Source organism: Benincasa hispida, chromosome 4 (assembly GCF_027475165.1).
Source record: "Benincasa hispida cultivar pf3 chromosome 4, pf3_genome.v1.1, whole genome shotgun sequence".
NCBI classification, from domain to species: Eukaryota; Viridiplantae; Streptophyta; class Magnoliopsida; order Cucurbitales; family Cucurbitaceae; genus Benincasa; species Benincasa hispida.
Window position 1 is genome coordinate 22,532,866 of NC_143481.1, and position 18,198 is coordinate 22,551,063.

General features: G+C 33.9%; 1 protein-coding gene across 1 annotated transcript; it reads right to left on the reverse strand.

Annotated features, from left to right (window-relative positions):
• Positions 1–14,947: 14,947 nt before the first annotated feature.
• Positions 14,948–15,544, reverse strand: LOC150036576 (uncharacterized). The gene has a single exon (XM_090313174.1). The coding sequence runs from the start codon at positions 15,542–15,544 to the stop codon at positions 14,948–14,950; it is 597 nt and encodes a 198-aa protein (XP_090169300.1).
• Positions 15,545–18,198: the final 2,654 nt, after the last annotated feature.

Below are 18,198 nucleotides of genomic sequence, written 5' to 3' on the forward strand. Positions count from 1 at the left end.
TGTTCTTTTCCTAAAAAATTTTCCTCTCTCTCAAACTCTCTCCCTCTTCCAAAATCTCAGAGCCCACACACTCTTGAGAAGTTCTCTACCCAAAAGAGAATGCAAAAGGTTCTGATTGGTAGTGTCCTCACGAATTGTTCGTGACCGATTCAAAGGTTTTGTGAAGAACAGTTCTTCAAGGATACGTATTTCTCCCAACATTTTTTTGTAAAGATGCATGTTGTAATTTTTCTCGTTAATGAATATTTTTTTTCTGTGATTTTTGTATTCTGTGAAAATTAAAAATTGGATCGATCCCTACTTCCGCTACGAACTTCATAGTTACTTTGATTGATATCAGAGCGATGGTTTTTTGTCCCAATTTTTATTTTTCCATAATTCATTTTATAGATTTGTTAGTGGGTTGCATTCTTTTTTTTTTTTTTAATATATATATGATGAAAGAATGTAAATGTTTGCAAATTTTGGATGTTTACGAGATTGGACCTTAGTTTTATCGCTTTAATTTGACAAATTTTGGTTTGTAAGGGCCCTTTGTTTTTAGGCATTGATTGTGATAGAGTCCGTATTTCTTTGTTTTTGAGTCATTCGTGAGTTTTTCGTTTGTGCTTTTATGGGGAAATTGAGGCCAATATTGAAGGAAATTCGAAGGAATTCGCAACTGTATAGGGGCTACTGTACAGTAGCGTTGCAACGTTATGCCCTAGCGTTGCAACACTGCGAAGGGCATAATGGAATGTTCTTTCCATAGCGTTGCAACACTAGGTCACAGTGTTGCAATGCTCTGAGACGAAAAGAATGAATCTCTTTGTGCGCGGTCGGTTTGTGGCTCAACTGATTCGTGTCCGGTTCGCTTGGTTTGAGCGATTCTTGGTTGGTTCGGGTGGTCTGGTTCATGCAGTACAAGACCTAGTTTATTTGTTTTGAACTGGTTGGCTATTACTTTTGTAATAGTTATTTGTTTTTCATTAATTAAATTAATATAAGTGTTATATTAATTTAGTTAGTTGTTTAGGAGTCTAATCCCGGTCCAATAATTGTTTTAAATTATGCATATGATGTATGATTTAATTTATATATTTATATGTCATAATGTATTCCATATAGCAGAATCCCACCATAGGTTTTGAATTATTCATGCATCATTTATATTATAAATTTTATAATATATAGTTGCATGATTTAGTTTTATAACATGCTCATGCATCATATGATATAAATGTTGTAATATATGTTTGCATGCATCAATAACATAGCAATGCATCATTTATATCATAAATGTTATAATATATAGTTTGAATGTATGGATGGATGTATGTTATTAATTATTTCATTATCTTAGTATATAAGTGTTATGTATGTTAAGTAATAAAATGGTATTGCATGAAGCATGTCACTACTTTAGGTTATTTAATAATTGTTATAATTTACCTAAATATGCTTTAACATGCAATAATTGGTTTTAATTTATTTAAGTTCTTTTATAAAAGTTATAATTAAATGAAATTAGAAATTAAAATCAATAATTTAGAATTGCATGCAAAACTTACGTTAAAATCATTTTTCAAAAATAGTTTTAAAACATGATTCACATAAACCTATGATCACATTTCTAATGAGTTAGAAATTAGATTAATTTTTTAATCAGTTTAATGGATTAAACTGATTTTAATTAAAAGATTAAATTTGTAGCAAATGTATCCATAAGGGACCTTTTGTCTAAGGTTAGTTTTATCTGAGTTGGGGTATTTAGGCTGATAAAAATGGAACACCCCTACCTGAGAACTGAACTGGAAAGGTGAATTAGATAGATTTGCTACAGGCACGCAATTATTGATTAAGGTTTATTAAAGTGTTTAATGAATATCAATCAAAGTTGTTTAACTATTCAAAGTAAGTGTTGCTTTTGGGTAAATTTAAATAATCGCTTAGTAAAATAATTAGCCATATTTTTCTATGTTAAATTAACCCTAAGTAAAACACTCAGTGGGAGGAAAATGAGTATATGATACTTCATTTTTCTTTTTCTTTTTCACATATCTACCTATAAGTTCACACCGTGAGACGTATACTCGATCTTGATGCACCTTTGTTTGTGTCACCCTACGGGTGGTGTTTGTATAGGTCAATACCAAGGTGAATGGAGAGACTGTTTATAGTAAGTAGGAGCGGGACATATGTCAACGCATCTCTTGATCTCTCTCATTAGTTTGTAGTAAATTTTCATGTTCGGCCTCGAGGCACCTTTACTAGTGTCCCCCCATATGGATGGCATTTGCATGACTTTTTACTCAAACTCCAGAAATGGATAGGATTGCTTTAGTTTTTACCCCAATCGATTTTTCCCTACGGTTGGCTCATTGGTGCGGACTTCTAGAATTTAAAATGAGGAGTTACACTTACAGGAAAATGTTAAGCAAATTAACAATTTATAGACCGAATAATGGTGACTGATATTCGTAGTAACAAGGAGCTGTTCTGTAGATTGGTTGAGATGATCTCATTTTAGTGAAGGGTACTTGATCACCTTACGGTGGCTTTTACCCCTGCCTCACTAAAACATCATTGCAAAATAAATGTCACATAGTAAGTCAGAATAAATGCTACCGAGAGGCAGTCAAATACTCCTTCACTAAAGCAAGACATTCTTGACTAAATACTATCTCCATAATAACTCATATTCTGATAGTCATTTAGTTACTATTTTTTATCAAGAACTTACTAACACTTAGTAATTCTGTAAGTGTAACCCTTCAGTTTCAGATCTAAGAGGTTAGCGACCCCAACGATACTATCGAATTGGAGAGTCAAGGTTGGGAATCGATCTAAGAAATCCTATCCATTTCTAGAGTTTGAGTTGTTTCGAATCCCATGTTACAACCCTTTCAGGGAATAGTCGCCATAAAACTACTAGCGCAAATCGCATAAAGCCGACAAGGAAGCGTAACATAAGAATCTCACGGTCCAAACTAATGGAAGAGACCGCAGGACAGGTTGACATATATCCTTCATCCACTTACTATGAACTACTTCCCCTATTCACCTTGATGTTGACCTATACTTTTTAAATGGAGTAGTCGAGGTATAATTGACACGAAGCGTCACATGGATCTTACAGTGTGAACTCTTAGGGACGTAAGAGCTAAGAATAACATATCGTATATGTTATTAATCTCCCACTGAAGTGTTCTATTTTGTTTTTGGGTAAATATTTACTTAGGTACGTTCCGGTTAATTAAACAACCTAAGTCTAGATGATTATCTAAGTATAACATTTATATTTGGATTTAACTTACGATGTCTAGGTGTTAAACTAACTTTAAAACCTCACATCACTCATGTGTGCCCATAATACTGGGTTAACAACGACCAATTATTCGGTCATAATCCCCAGGTAAGAGGTGTTATGTAGACCGTCAACTTATATACCTTCAACCTTAGATAGGATTATATACCGATTGAGTTTGTAACCTCAATTTTACAAGATAACGACCTATTTTAACTATTAAAACAAGTTGTTAACCTATGTGAGCATGCATCTTATCTTTGTTATAGATTTTAAATGTCTAACTCAATTTTATGACAACTTATAAAACTTTATACATGTTTTGCATCCATAACATATACCAAGTATTTCAGGATTTAATACAACAATTATATTAAACACTTGAAACCTTAAACATGCATACTATATATTATAACTTCTTATAACATGCTTTTAATGCATGCAACATGTTTCCTATGGTGGAATTTTAAATCTACATGGCATTCTATATGCACATACAAGATTTATTTAATTATAACATATATCACATACATAAATAATTAAACACATACTGATGTGAATTAGTTTTGGCAATTTTAAGCAAGCAGTTGGCCTAAATTATTACTATAATCAGCAAAACCGGCTCTAAAACTCTTCTAGACCCCACGAATCGACTCGAACCACCCGAATCGAATCTCCAGAGCTTTAAAAGTTGCTGAACCGGATGAACTAGTTCACTTGGACCACCAGTTTGGGCTCGCGCGCACTTTCTGGGTTGGAATGAACAGCGTCGTAACGTTTCATCCCACCATTGCAACGCCACAGGCTGGTTCCCTCAAATCTAGGCTGAAAAATGAGTAGCGTTGCAACAGGTAGCATCGTAACGCTGCTTGACAAAAGCTTCAAAATCATTTTTCTGCTACTGGCCTCCCTTGCTTTTTCTTAAATTACAACCTCATTTCAACTCTATTGACTTTAATAAATTTACAAACTCTTAACCACACATTAAGACTCATAAACAAAGAGCCAATTACAGCAATTATACAAACTCTTAATCACATATTAAGACCCATAAACAAAGAGCCAATTACAACAATTAACAGTTAATTAAAGAGAATTTAATGCCAAAACTGGAAAAAACCATATCAGTCCACCATTGTCATACATCTTATCAAAATCACCCACTAGACTAAAATTAACAGGAATTAAGTGCTTAAATCATGCTTTGATACAAATTGTTGGTTTAAGCAAGCTAACAGCGGAAGAATTCAGGATCATTAAACATTATAGTTCATTAATTTTAGCATAAAAACAAGCATGTTCATAAGATATAATGAGGGTTTCAACAACATACCTCGAAGACTCTTCAATCTACGAAATTGGCTCCAATCTACTCACAGGTTGTGAACCACCAAAAAATTTTTCCTACTATTCTCTATGACCTTAGATTGAGTTATGAGACTTAAAATCGAGTTGAATTTAGGGAAGAATTTTAGAGGAGAAGTTGGTTTTTACAGAAACTTGAAGAACCCTTCTTCAATTTCTTTTCTCAGCAAAAACTAGTTTGCATGAATGAATCTTCAGCTCAACCTTGTGAGTTTCGTGCAAGACTTTCATGCATTCAGATTGCTTAACTATGAGACAACTCCTACTTCATTGAATTAGTGGATTTAGAGTGGAAAACTAAGTTGTTCTTCAAAGTGGAAAAATCTCACATTAGTGGGTTTTCCAAAACTCAATTTCCTATTTAATTTTGAATTTCATTTTCAAATTTCAATTTTAATTCTTTTAGTTAAATTGAAATTTTATTAGTTTTACAAAATTAAGTCAATATTCATTTTTAAATAAAATTAATAATTAATTAAACAGTTTAATTAATTCTATTAATTTAATACCAAAAATTAATTTAATTAAACACTAATTCCCCTGCCATGAATCCCTATTCATGAAATTAATATTTAGATCAGATTTAAATATTAATCAATTTCGCTTAGTTCGATAATTAAACTTGTAATTATATCGCATATAATTACTTATTCTCTTAATTCGAATTTGAACGTTTCAAATTCTCCCATCACGCTATTCTAAGGTTTATTCCGTTTATGAGCTAGTAAGGGGACCTAATGGACCTACAGATCATGGGCTCCAACGATTCGAGATTAACCGGCTAAACTCATTAATCTAATTAACCATCATTCGTTTACTATCGGGTCACTCCACTAAAGCCTAGCAATTGTATTCCCCTCAATGTAAATATTTTTGTCTACTCGATATAACCATAATTAGTAAGTTAGCCCTTCACAGGTTGTTCGTAATAACAGTTGGGTCAATCGTTGTTTTACCCTTGAGATTACCTCTTGTTTTTTAAGTCCCACTAATCCTCTAATGAATAACTAGTTTGAGATCCAATCATCAAACTGAGTCCCTCTCGGGTCAATGAGAAGGTGGGGTTCCTCATTCAAGATCGGGAGTCATCACTTAAGGGAACAAACTCTCTACTATACCTAAAAGCGAGGAGAAGTGAATTTCATCTTGCACCCTATGTCCCCATCTATCTACCCGGTCTTACCCCTAGAATGGGAGGCTTATTGAGCCAGCTTATTGACTCGACCCTCATCTATGCAAATCTAAGGATAATCCCCAATAAACAGGAAATCATAGTTAGCTCAGGATTAAGGTTAAGTTACCTAGGTCATCGTTTTGAAATAGTCAGTCTTAACAATCTTATGACAACTCTTTACATAAGACACCCCTACTCCTCATGTCTCCACATGAACAAATCGGGATCACTTCGTTTGTAGCACTTTACAACATTTGTAACATCTATAAAGTGAGTCGCATCCGATAGTGTCTCCAGAATAAAGTACCCAACCTTATCCCTATACTATATACAATTTTGGCTATCTACTCGAACTTGATCCACTCTTATGTCTCTACATAAAGTTCAAGTACTCATGTAATAGCCTCATCTTAGTTTATTAGATTTCAATTATTTCTAAAATGAAATGAGTAATTCATATATTTAATAACTACTTTATTGAATCAAACTTTAATAATATCTTTATTGATTAACAGAATAAGTTTATTGTTTACAAACCACGAGCTTTAGGACATAAAACCCAACAAACTCCTACTTGGACTAAAACTTCAGTGGATATATATATATATATACAATGTTGAGTAATGAGAGAATAAATACAATAAACTAGGGCATCAGATACCCAGTACGAGAGACATTGAGCATTGGATACGGGCAAATGAGAAGGTCGGAGCATATATCTTGGTAAGCCTTTCTAAAGTCTTGGCCAAGAAACATAAGCCCATCATCACTGCTCGTGAGAACATGGTGAAAGAACTCTTATCAGAGAGTACCTCTAAGTAGAAGCGAGATCGTTCCAAACTCATTGTGATAGAATTAACGCATTCACAATCAAACAGAATAAATATGCAATATTCAACATATTACCAACATGCTTTTAACAATTAAACAACAAGAGAATGAATACAATTAAACAACTCTTCTTCACCAAAAACTCACTCTTGTCCATAGAAGCCTATCTCGCTCTCGCTGAGAACGTCCAATCCAATCGTTCACTAAATCACGGTTGTCTACCCATGAACGGCCACCACACAAACACAGCAATAGGGAGGACACCACCACTTAGAACCCTCGGTATTCTCGGTGCGAGAATCCAGGAGGTGTGGGCTCTGTTGGATTTGGTAGAGGGAAGGAGGAAGAGAAGATCGTATACTACGGCCAAGCAAGTGGGAGAAGGCATGCGTCTATCGTATAGACGATGTTTGATCGTTTAGGAAGAGGTACACGATCATTTAATAAATAGGTCGCGATCGTATAGATGATCGTTTAGTAATGCTCGGGCGTGCGATCGTTTAGGAAAGAGCTAGACGATCGTTTAGCAAATCCTATGCGATCATTTAGTAAGTTGCACGCGTGTATACAATCTTTTAGAAACGTTGAGCTATCGTGTAGGCTCTCGGTTTGCTATGCGATAGGCAGTATACACTATACATGAGCGAATGTCTGATCTTTTTGTAAAATGAAAACGATTTTCATTTTATTCATCAGTTACGAAAACTGCGAACAACCTTCCACTATCACACGGTTACAGAGAAAATGCCTGCATAATTATCCTATAATTGTCCAAAAATAAATAATAAATATAATCATATTATATTCATTAACCTATGGTTTAATATCATATCAAATGCAACATATGAACCATAGTCTTTTCTCCTCCACTAGATATAAATCATATTTATATCATTTTTCTCTAATTAATGTATCTCATACATAAAGTCAACTATATCATATATAATCAACCAGTTCAATCATATCATATATAATCGAACTCCCTCTTGTCAATTTGAACACTTCAAACTGACCCAAAAACTTATTCTCAACTTGAATCTATTGAGCTACTAAGGGGACCTTATGAACCTATGGCTCGAAGCTCCAACGGTACGTGAATAGCTGACTAAACTCTTTAGCCACGTGATCCATCATCCGTTAACTGCCAGGCATTCTACTAAAGACCAACAACTACACTCTTCTCACCACAGATATATTTCTATGTCCATCGGATATAACCAATCACCAGTACAATAACCCTTCACAGATGCTCGTAAGTACAGTTGGGCCAATTTACTGTTTTGCCCTTGTAGTTACATTTAACTTCTTAAGTACCACTGATCCCTCTAATAAACAATACAACATAGTCCTACTATATGTGGATACCTCTCGGTCCATGAGAAAGTGTGTGGCACCACATCGTTCAAGCCCCAGGATCAGTCCTTAAGAGAGCAATCTATCTACTTACCCTTGCTTCGGGGAAGGAGAGAATTTCATCTTGTGTAGCTGAGTTTCCAACTCTTAAATTAGACAAATCCCCAAAGTGGTAGGTTTGAGTCGGCGATCTAGCCACTCGCAATCATACAAATCAAAGGACCACCCTCAAAGGCAGGAGTTCCCAACTCACTCGGGATTAAGGTCATGTTATCTATGATCATTCTAGTGAAGTGAAGTCTCTGTTATGAACGGCGTTATATAACGAGACTATAACACTTCATGGTCCAATCTTATACAAATTCCTTTGTATAGGATGCCCCCGCTCGCATGTCTCCATAACACTTGTAGCTATTCTACAAAGCGGGCCACATCTATAGCGTTACCAGGATAAGGTTTTCCTCCTACATTTATATACTACAGACCATTTTGGTTATCACTTAAGACATGATTTATTTGTATGTCTCCACATACATCCTTAAGTTACAAACGAAAACTAGGGATCTTAGTTTATTGGTTTGTGGTAAAGAAATTAAAACATCCAATGTTCATAGATAAAAAGTGAAGAAAATATCATATATTCTACATCTTAAGCATTTGTTCAAAACTGTGTTCATAAACTACAAGACACGAGAGATTAGGGCATCGTCCCCAACACATGGAGTCCCTGAGAGGGATGTTCGGACAACCGTCCACACAACTCAGGCATGACGCTTTGAAAAACATCTTCAATCCCCATATGCAAAAAGGGGCATCTGTAAGAGAACATGTTCTCAACATGATAGTTCACTTCAACGTGGCAGAGGTGAATGGGTCTGTCATTGATGAAGCTAGTCAGGTTAATTTCATATTAGTCGTTACCTGAAAGTTTCCTACAGTTCTGTCGCAATGTTGTTATGAACAGGTTTGACTATAACCTGATCACTTTGCGCAATGAGCTACAGACTTTCCAATCCTTTATGAAAACCAAGGAACAGAAGTGTAAAGAAAATGTTGTTTCTGAAGGATCTAAAGGCAACACTAGAGGGGGGGTGAATAGGTTGACTACCAATTTTTAAAAATAATTTTATCTTCAAACAATGCTCAATAAAGTTAACCCACTAATTTGATTAAAAAAAATTTAATGCAAGACAAAACTTAAATCACTGTGGCAAGGTTATTGATGAAAGTCAGGTTAATTTCATATTAAATACAGTTCTAATGACAGGTTTGAGATCACTTTGCGCAATGAGCTACAGACTTTGAAAACCAAGGAACATGTAAAGAAAAAAGGATCTAAAGGCAACACTAGAAATAGGTTGAGAATAACCCACTAATTTGGCAAGACAAAACTTAAATCATGCAATTAGGAAAGATTAAAAAAATAACTAAGACAAGAAGCAAAAAATTTGAAAACAAGAAATAAAAAAAAGAGAGAAAGAGAAAACACTGGGAATTATAATGGTTCGGCAAATTGCCTACTTCACTCTCCAAGACTCCTTCTTGGGTATTTCACTAAGTGATCCTCTTGAGGTGAGGACTAAACCGACACATGATCTTCTTTTTCCTAGGCTAAAGAGAAACCCAAGATCCTTTTTACTGGTTCAGGATCAAACCAATTTATTTTTCTCACAACCCACGGTGTACCCACACCTTAATACAATTCCCAAAAATTAAAAGAAAACCTCGCAATATTACCTCTTGAAGGCTAAATACACAAGTTGAGCACCAAAAAAACTCACAAAAATAACTCTAGGCCAATTTAGGAGCAATAGAGAACAAGAATTTGAAAATAGAGAGAATTGAGAGTTTAAGACTTAATAGATTTTTCTTTTTTTTTTTTTGGTGTGTCAATCAAGAGTAAAATCAAGTCGAATTTATAGGCGAAGGGGATAAATTTTGGCCATTGGATATGATTGCAAATGAAGAGTGGAGATTGAATAAAAATAGAAAAGGAAAGAATTTGTAATTAGGAGAGGAATTTTGAAAGATTGGAATTATTGAGATTTGGAGAATAAAAAGGATTTGAAGGATGACAATTTAGGAAGGAAATCAAATTTGAAAAAGGTTGAAATTTGATGAGAAATTTGGAGAAAATTGATCAGGAAATTAAAGGAAAATAAGGAAATAAAAAATAGCCGGATGATATGAGCACCACACGCACAGGGGAGAGGACTGAGCGTCACGCGCCGCATTCTGTGAAGAAACCGTAGGCACGTGCGGCGCACGCACGCGTCCACGCGTGAAGCTGGGTGACTACCACTTGTCATTATCTCATTCGTCCACGGTCGCCACGTCACTGCCACATCATGTGTCACGCCATCGCCACGTCAGCAAAAAGGTGATCGATTGGAGTGCCATGCCAGCTGCCGCATCATCAATATTGACTATTCGTGTGCCACTTCAGCCGCCACGTCGGATGCCACGTTAGCAAGGTGCCACGTGTCACTGCCATGTTGGATTTCCTGTTCAATTTTCTTTTGCTTATAACTTTCTCGTTTGAACTTCGATTTGAGCGATTCAAATTGCGTTGGAATCGTCTTTTTGAGCTCTACAAGATAGTGACTCTGAAACACTGCTTGATTTAATTGAAGCCATAAATCTAACAATCTCCGCCTTTTTGATGATAATAAATCACCATAATACCAAAAATACTTCTGTCCCTTTTGTTATCAACAAAAAGATATACAAGTGATTTTTCTCCCCCTTAATCATACAAATAATGCTCCCCCTCAATAAATTATAATACATAAATTCATAGAAATATGAATAATGCTCCTTCTATCAAACATAATTAGGCAATTCTAATAAACCAAGTGCAAGTCTATTTTTACAACAGGCTTTTTCATTTAATGCCTTTGTAAGAATATCTGCTACCTGGTTCTCAGTACTAACATAATTAATGACAATATTCTTATTTTGCACATGCTCTTGAAGAAAATGATGTCTAATATCTATATGCTTTGTTCTAGAATGTTGAATGGGATTTTTAGTTAAATTAATTGAACTAGTATTATCACAAAAGATCGGTACTTGTTCAAAATTTAAACCAAATTCACGCAACGTTTGTTTCATCCATAAAACTTGAGAACGACAACTAGCAACAACAATATATTTAGCCTCAGTGGTAGATAATGCAACAGAATTTTGCTTTTTACTATACCAAGATACTAAAGAACTACCTAGAAAATGACATGTTCCACTAGTACTTTTTCTATCAGTTAAACTACCAGCAAAATCAGCATCAGAATATGCAATCAAATCTAAAGATTCATTTTTAGGATACCATAAGCCTAAATCGACGATACCAAGCAAATATTTAAAAATTCTTTTTACAGTATGCAAGTGCGATTCTTTAGGACATGATTGAAATCTAGCACATATGCATACACTAAACATAATATCAGGCCTACTCGCAGTTAAGTAAAGCAAGGATCTGATTATACCTCTAACAGCTTTAATATCTACGTTTTTACCTTTTTCATCCTTATCAAGCTTTGTAGTGGTACTCATCGGGGTCTTTGCTACTTTTGCATTATCGAACTTAAACCTTTTGAGTAGATCCCTTGTGTACTTCTCTTGATTTATGAAGATTCCATCTTCAAGTTGTTTATTTGAAGCCCAAGGAAGAATTTAAGTTCTCCCATCATGCTCATTTCAAACTCACTATGCATACACTTAGAAAATTCTTCACAAAGAGAAAAGTTAGTAACACCAAATATAATATCATCGACATAGATTTGCCCTAATAAAATATCATTATCTTTAATTTTGATAAAAAAAAAAAAAAAAAAAGTAGTATCAATAAGCCCCATTTTAAAACCATTTTCTAGCAAAAATTTACTCAAACAGTCATACCAAGCTCTAGGAGCTTGTTTAAGACCATAAAGTGCTTTATTTAATTTAAAAACATGATTTGGATTATCAAAGCTTTCAAAACCAGGAGTTTGTTCAACATACACTTCCTCCATTATGAAACCATTTAAGAAAGCACTTTTTACATCCATTTGAAATAAAGTAAAATTCTTATGAGATGCAAATGCAAGCAACAAGCGAATAGATTCTAATCTAGCAACAGGAGCAAATGTTTCCTCATACTCTATTCCTTCTTCTTGACTATAGCCTTGAGCAACTAGTCTAGCTTTATTTCTAACAATATTACCAGATTCATCCATTTTATTTCTAAATATCCATTTAGTACCTATAACAGGATGATCACTAGGACACGGGACTAGTTCCCACACATTATTTATTTCAAATTGATTTAATTCTTCTTACATAATAATTAACCATAACTCATCAGATTCATCATCTTTAAAAGACTTTGGTTCAATTTGAGACATGAAAGAAACATTATTTAAAGCATTTAAAGAAGAGCCAGTTCTTACCCCTTGAGATACATCACCTATTATTAACTCCTGAGGATGGTGAGTGGAGAATCTCCAATCCTGATGGAGGGATTTTTCTGGCTCTTTTTGAGATTCATTTGATACTGCTTCCCTATCTTTAATACTAAGATCTTCAACAGGTATTTCTAATTCATCACTAGCAGAAACTTTATTAGTGGCAATATTTATTTCATCAAAAACAACATTCATTGACTCTTCAAGTACATGAGTTCTTTCATTAAAAACTCTATATGCTTTACTACATGTAGAATATCCTAAGAATATGCCAATGTCCGTTTTTTACTCAAACTTTCCAAGTTTCCCTTTGTCTTTCAAAATAAAACATTTGCAACCAAAGACTTTGAAATAGCTAATATTTGGAGTTTTATTATTAAAAAGCTCATAAGGAGTTTTATCTAAAACAGGTCTTATTAAAATACGATTCATTACATAAGATGCAGTATTAACAGCTTCAGCCCAAAAAGATTTTGGTAAATCATATTCATTAAACATGGAGATAGCTAATTCTTGCAAAGATTGATTTTTCCTTTCTACAACACCATTTTGTTGAGGTGTTTTTGGAGAGGAAAAATCATGAGAAATTCCATGTTCTTCACAAAAATTTTCAAAAGAAGCATTTTTAAATTCTCCTCCATGATCACTTCTAATTTTCAAAATCATAAAACCTTTTTCATTTTGAATTCTTTTTGAAAAGTTGATAAAAGATTTTAAAGCTTCATCCTTATGAGATAAAAATAAAACCCAAGTAAATCTCGAAAAATCATCAACCATAACAAAAACATAATGTTCTCCACTTAGACTTACAACTCTAGTAGGTCCAAAAAGGTCCATATGTAACAGTTGCAAAGGTTTAGAAGTAGAAACCATTTTCCTTGGTTTGAAAGAAGACTTAGTTTATTTACCCATTTGACAAGCATCACAAACTTTATCTTTTTCAATGTTTAATTTTGGAAGATCTCTAACAAGGGATTTCTTAGAAATATTTGAAATTAAATGCATGCTAGCATAACCTAACCTTCTATGCCATAACCACGAATCTTCATGCAATGCAGATAAACATTTATTTTCTACTATAGGACAATCTAATAGATCAATAGTATAAACATTTTTATCTCTATTTCCTACAAACAGAACTTTTCCATCACATGCATTTTCTATTGTACAATTTTTATCACTAAAAATTACTCTATATCCTTTATCACATAATTGACTAATACTTAATAAATCATTCTTTAAACCATCAACCAACAAAACATTTTCAATAAGAAAATTTGAACTGTTACTAATATTACCTTTGCCAACAATCTTACCTTTTTTATTGTCACTAAAGGTAACGTATCCTCCATCTTTCTTTTCTAGGTATGTGAATTTTGTGTGGTCCTCAGTCATATGTTTTGAACATCCACTGTTCAAGTACCACTTATTCTTTATGGATCTCAAACATACCTGAGAGAATTAATTCTCAAGATGTAACCTTAGGTACCCAAATTTGTTTGGGTCCTTGGGGGTTAGCTAACAAAAATTTAGGAAACCATCTCTTTTCATTCATAATATTGATTTTTCTTAAATTGCATGCATAAGCTTTATGACCATGTTTTCTACATGCATGACAAATAATAGAACCTTCTTTGACAAAGTAGTTTGTAAATTTCTTTTGTTTTTGGTGAGGTTTATAACCTAAGCCACTTTTATCAAATATGCATTCTTGCTTACCCATCATGATATATAAATTATTTTTCCCATTTGTAAATTTTAAAAGAGTAGCTGAAATATCTTCATTTTTATTTTCTAATAATTTATACTCTTCTTTTAAAGCATGCAAATTTGATTTATATAAATCTAGATCTTTTCCTAATGTCTCATTTTTCTCTTTTAGATTATCTAGCTCAATTAATAAATTACTATTTTCAAGAGCTAATTTAGCATTTTTCTTCCTAAGAGACATATATTTGCAACCTAGTTTTTCAAATTCAATTTTAACTTCATTATATGCATCAATGAGCTCATCAAAAGTAAGGTTTTCAGGACTTACCTCATCGTCGTCGTCGTCGTCGTCTCCAAAAGCCATAATGCACAGATTTGCTACTTCTTCCTCGCTTTTAGATTCGCTTTCATCGTTTTCATCCCAAGTAGCTTTCATGGCCTTCTTGCTCTTCTTTGAAATGGGTTTTGTTTGAGGACAGTCCCACTTCAAGTGTCCGGGCTTTTTGCATTCATAATAGATGATTGTATCTCTGTTGCTCTTTTCTCCTTTGCCTTCTTGATTGTTGACTTTCTTTGAGAAATTCCTTTTCCTAAAATGCTTTTTGAACTTCTTGGTCAAGTAAGCGAACTCCCCATCATTTAGTTCAGCTTCAGTTTCAGAGTTTTCTTGAACTTGAGTGGACTTTAATGCTAGGCTCTTCTTCTTTTTGACATTTTCTTCTACATTGGCCTTCATGATTATCTCATGTGTCATGAGAGATCCAACGAGTTCCTCCAGTGAAAGTTTTAGAGGTCTTTTGCTTCTTGGATCGCCGTCACCTTAGCTTCCCAACTCTTAAGCAATGATCTAAGAATTTTTCTCACATTTTCAGAAGTGGTATAAGATTTTCCTAATCCCTTCAAAGCATTAACAATATTCGTGAACCTAGTAAACATTTCAGATATAGTTTCATTTGCATCCATTTTAAACAATTCATAATTATGAACTAACATGTTAATCTTTGACTCTTTAACTTGATTAGTTCCTTCACGAGTTACTTCAAGCATATCCCAAATTTCTTTAGTAGAATTACATGCAGAGACTCGATTAAACTCATCAGGACATAAAGCACAAAACAGATAGTTCATGGCTTTAGCATTAATAGAAAACTTCTTTTTATCTTCATCATTAAACTCTTTTTCTTCATTAAGAATATCGTTATTATCAACTATCTTAGTAAGAATTAAAGGACTATTAAAAACAATTTCCCATAGATTGTAGTCAATAGAAATCAAATAAATTCTTATCCTAGTTTTCCACCATGCATAATTATTTCCATCAAACAAAGGTGGCCTAGTGGTAGATGGACCTTCACCATACCCATTTATTCCAGTAGTTGCCATAAGCTCGAACAATTAAGTTTTTCAAAAAAGGAAGAGAATATAATAATTTTTCTTAAAAAGATTTTTATAAAGAGAAAATACTTTTCCAAAATTTAGATTTTAATAAAAAAGATTTCAAAAATTAAGAAGCGGAGAAAAAAAATAAGGTTTTAATAACCAATTTTCAAAAAAAAATTCTAATGAAAACTGCTTTTAAAACTCAATTTTTCAAATTTTTTGCAAAAATTAGAAAAATTCCAGATTTAATAAGATTTAAAAAATAGAATGTAAAATCAAGAAAAAAAAATTACAAAACCTTTTTGAAATAAGGAAACCAAGCTACCCACTCTGATACCAATTGTAGAATCTAAAGGCAACACTAGAGGGGGGTGAATAACGTTGACTACCAATTTTTAAAAATAATTTTATCTTCAAATAATGCTCAATAAAGTTAACCCACTAATTTGATTAAAGAAAATTTATGCAAGACAAAACTTAAATCATGCACTTAGGAAAGATTAAAAAAAATAACTAAGACAAGAAGCAAAAAATTTGAAAACAAGAAATAAAAGAGAGAGAAGAAGAGAAAACACCGGAAATTATAGTGGTTCGGCAAATTGCCTACTCCACTCTCCAAGACTTCTTCTTGGGTATTTCATTAAGTGATCCTCTTGCAGGTGAAGACCAAACCGACACACGACCCTCTTTTTCCTAGGCTAAAGAGAAACCCAAGATCCTTTTTACTGGTTCAGGATCAAACCAATTTCTTTTTCTCACAACCCAAGGTGTACCCACAACTTAATATAATTCTCAAAAATTAAAAGAAAACCTCACAATATTACCTCTTGAAGGCTAAATACACAAGTTGAGCACCAAAAATAATTCTAGGCCAATTTAGGAGCAATAGAGGACAAGAATTTGAAAATAGAGAGAATTGAGAGTTTAAGACTTAATAGATTTTTCTTTTCTTTTTTTTTGGTGTGTCAATCAAGAGTAAAATCAAGTCGAATTTATAGGCGAAGGGGATAAATTTTGGCCATTGGATATGATTGCAAATGAAGAGTGGAGATTGAATAAAAATAGAAAAGGAAAGAATTTGTAATTAGGAGAGGAATTTTGAAAGATTGGAATTATTGAGATTTGGAGAATAAAAAGGATTTGAAGGATGACAATTTAGGAAGGAAATCAAATTTGAAAAAGGTTGAAATTTGATGAGAATTTTGGAGAAAATTGGATCAGGAAATTAAAGGAAAATAAGGAAATAAAAATGAAAATAAAAAATAGCCGGATGATATGAGCACCACGCGCACAGGGGAAAGGATTGAGCGTCACACGCCACATTCTGTGAAGAAATCGCAGGCACGCGCGCGTCCGCGCGTGAGGCTGGGTGACCGCCACTTTTCATTATCTCATTCGTCCATGGTCGCCACGTCACTGCCACATCATATGCCACATCATCGCCATGTCAGCAAAGGTGACTGATTGGTACGCCACGTCCTCCGTCAAGTCAGCTACCACGTCATCAATATTGACCGTTTGTGTGCCACGTGTCACTGCCACGTTGGATTTCCTCTCCAATCTTCTTTTGCTTATAACTTTCTCATTTGAACTCTGATTTGATCGATTCAAATTGCGTTGGAATTGTCTTTTCGAGATCTACAAGATACTCTGAAATACTGAAAATGTTAGTACAAAAAATCTGAGTTTTTTATCATCAAAATACTTGGTTTGATTGAAGCCCTAAAGCTAACAGTTTCATCCTCAAAGAAGTTCTACACAGGTTTGACCTTTGGAACTAAGTTTGTGTCTTCTTCTTTCGATACCAAAAAGTGGAAAAAAAAGGAAGGTGGAAAGGAAAAATCTAACCTACTAGTTGTTGCCCGGAAAGGCAAAAAGGCCAAGGCTGCAAAAGAAATCTGCTTCCATTGAAACCATGAGGGACTCTGGAAGAGGAATTGTCCTAAATACTTGGAAGAAAAGAAGAAGGCCAAGTAAGGTAAATATGATTTACTTGTTTTGACGACTTTTTTAGTAGAGAATAATGATTCAGCCTGGATAATAAATTCAGGTGCCACTAACCATGTTTATTCTTCATTTCAGGGAATTAGCTCCTGACGGCAATTGAAAGTTGGGGACACGATGATGCATGTTGTAACTAGCACGTCGTCTCAGCTATGGCAGTGGGAGGGTTTCGACTCTGCTAATAGACATCTTATATTTGATTAGGTAATGTATATGTGGTTCCAGACTTGAAAAGGAACTTGATTTCTGTAAAATGTCTTCTTTTACTTGTGTGTGAGTCATTTTTGGCACCTAATATTAGGACACATAAATCTCAATAGGATTGAGAGACTGGTCAATAATGAACTTTTAAGCGAGTTAGAAGAAAATTCTTTACCTGTGTGTGAGTCATGCTTTGAAGGCAAAATAATTAAAAGATCTTTTACTGAAAAAGATCACAGGGCCAAAGAACCCTTAAAACTTATACATTCAAACTTCTGTGGTCCGATGAATGTTAAGGCAAGAGGTGAAGGAACTCGGGTGAGGAGAACCTTGAGTTGAAGCAGATCGACCAAATTCTATTAATTATTGAATACAAAATTTACAATAAACATAAAAATAGATATGCATTCAAAATTAAATTACAGCATGTTTTTACTCGAAAATAGGTTTCA

What these genes read in the sequence shown, in the direction of transcription:
- LOC150036576 (XM_090313174.1), bottom strand. Translation starts at nt 15,544, where the DNA reads ATGGCAACTACTGGAATAAATGGGTATGGTGAAGGTCCATCTACCACT.